Source organism: Penaeus monodon, chromosome 15 (genome assembly GCF_015228065.2).
Source record: "Penaeus monodon isolate SGIC_2016 chromosome 15, NSTDA_Pmon_1, whole genome shotgun sequence".
NCBI classification, from domain to species: Eukaryota; Metazoa; Arthropoda; class Malacostraca; order Decapoda; family Penaeidae; genus Penaeus; species Penaeus monodon.
In genome coordinates, this window is record NC_051400.1 from 31,805,230 (window position 1) to 31,805,668 (window position 439).

The 439-nt window shown below is 40.8% G+C and overlaps 1 protein-coding gene across 2 annotated transcripts in view; it reads left to right on the forward strand.

The window, feature by feature from the left end:
* The window catches only part of LOC119581949, a 23,796-nt gene that overhangs the window by 10,704 nt on the left and 12,653 nt on the right, over nucleotides 1-439 (forward strand). For both annotated transcript variants that reach the window (XM_037930128.1, XM_037930129.1), the window contains exon 3: nucleotides 33-240. In XM_037930128.1, coding sequence (XP_037786056.1) covers nucleotides 33-240 — 208 coding nt within the window. The remainder of the gene's footprint in view (nucleotides 1-32; nucleotides 241-439) is intronic.

Here is a 439-nt window from a genome sequence, read left to right on the forward strand (position 1 = left end):
AAATTCATTCAGATGATATGTTCAATCCACAGGTGTGCTGAAACAGAGGATGATAATGATTTCAATGTCTGGGGAATCATCAACACCTTGCACCCCACTGGTGCTGAGATCCCCGTCCAGACACTCCCCCAGGGCATCAGTGAACAGCAGCTGGGTCTTGAGGCATTTAACTATGTGGACAGAGGCTCAGAGTCCAAGTTTAGGGGTGAACTGGTCAGCTATGATATCGGAAGGATCTTGGTAAGTTTTGGTACTGTCATAGGTAGTTTTATCTTCTTATCTGTGCTGAAACTGGAATGCTTATACCATATATGACTAAGTCACAAAGTTTGTTAGATGATTGCAGATATAATTTTTGCTGGTAAAGTTGCTCTGATGGGACAGAATATAACTGAACAAACTTGACATTATAAATGTCCATGGTTTGTGTTCTTAATTT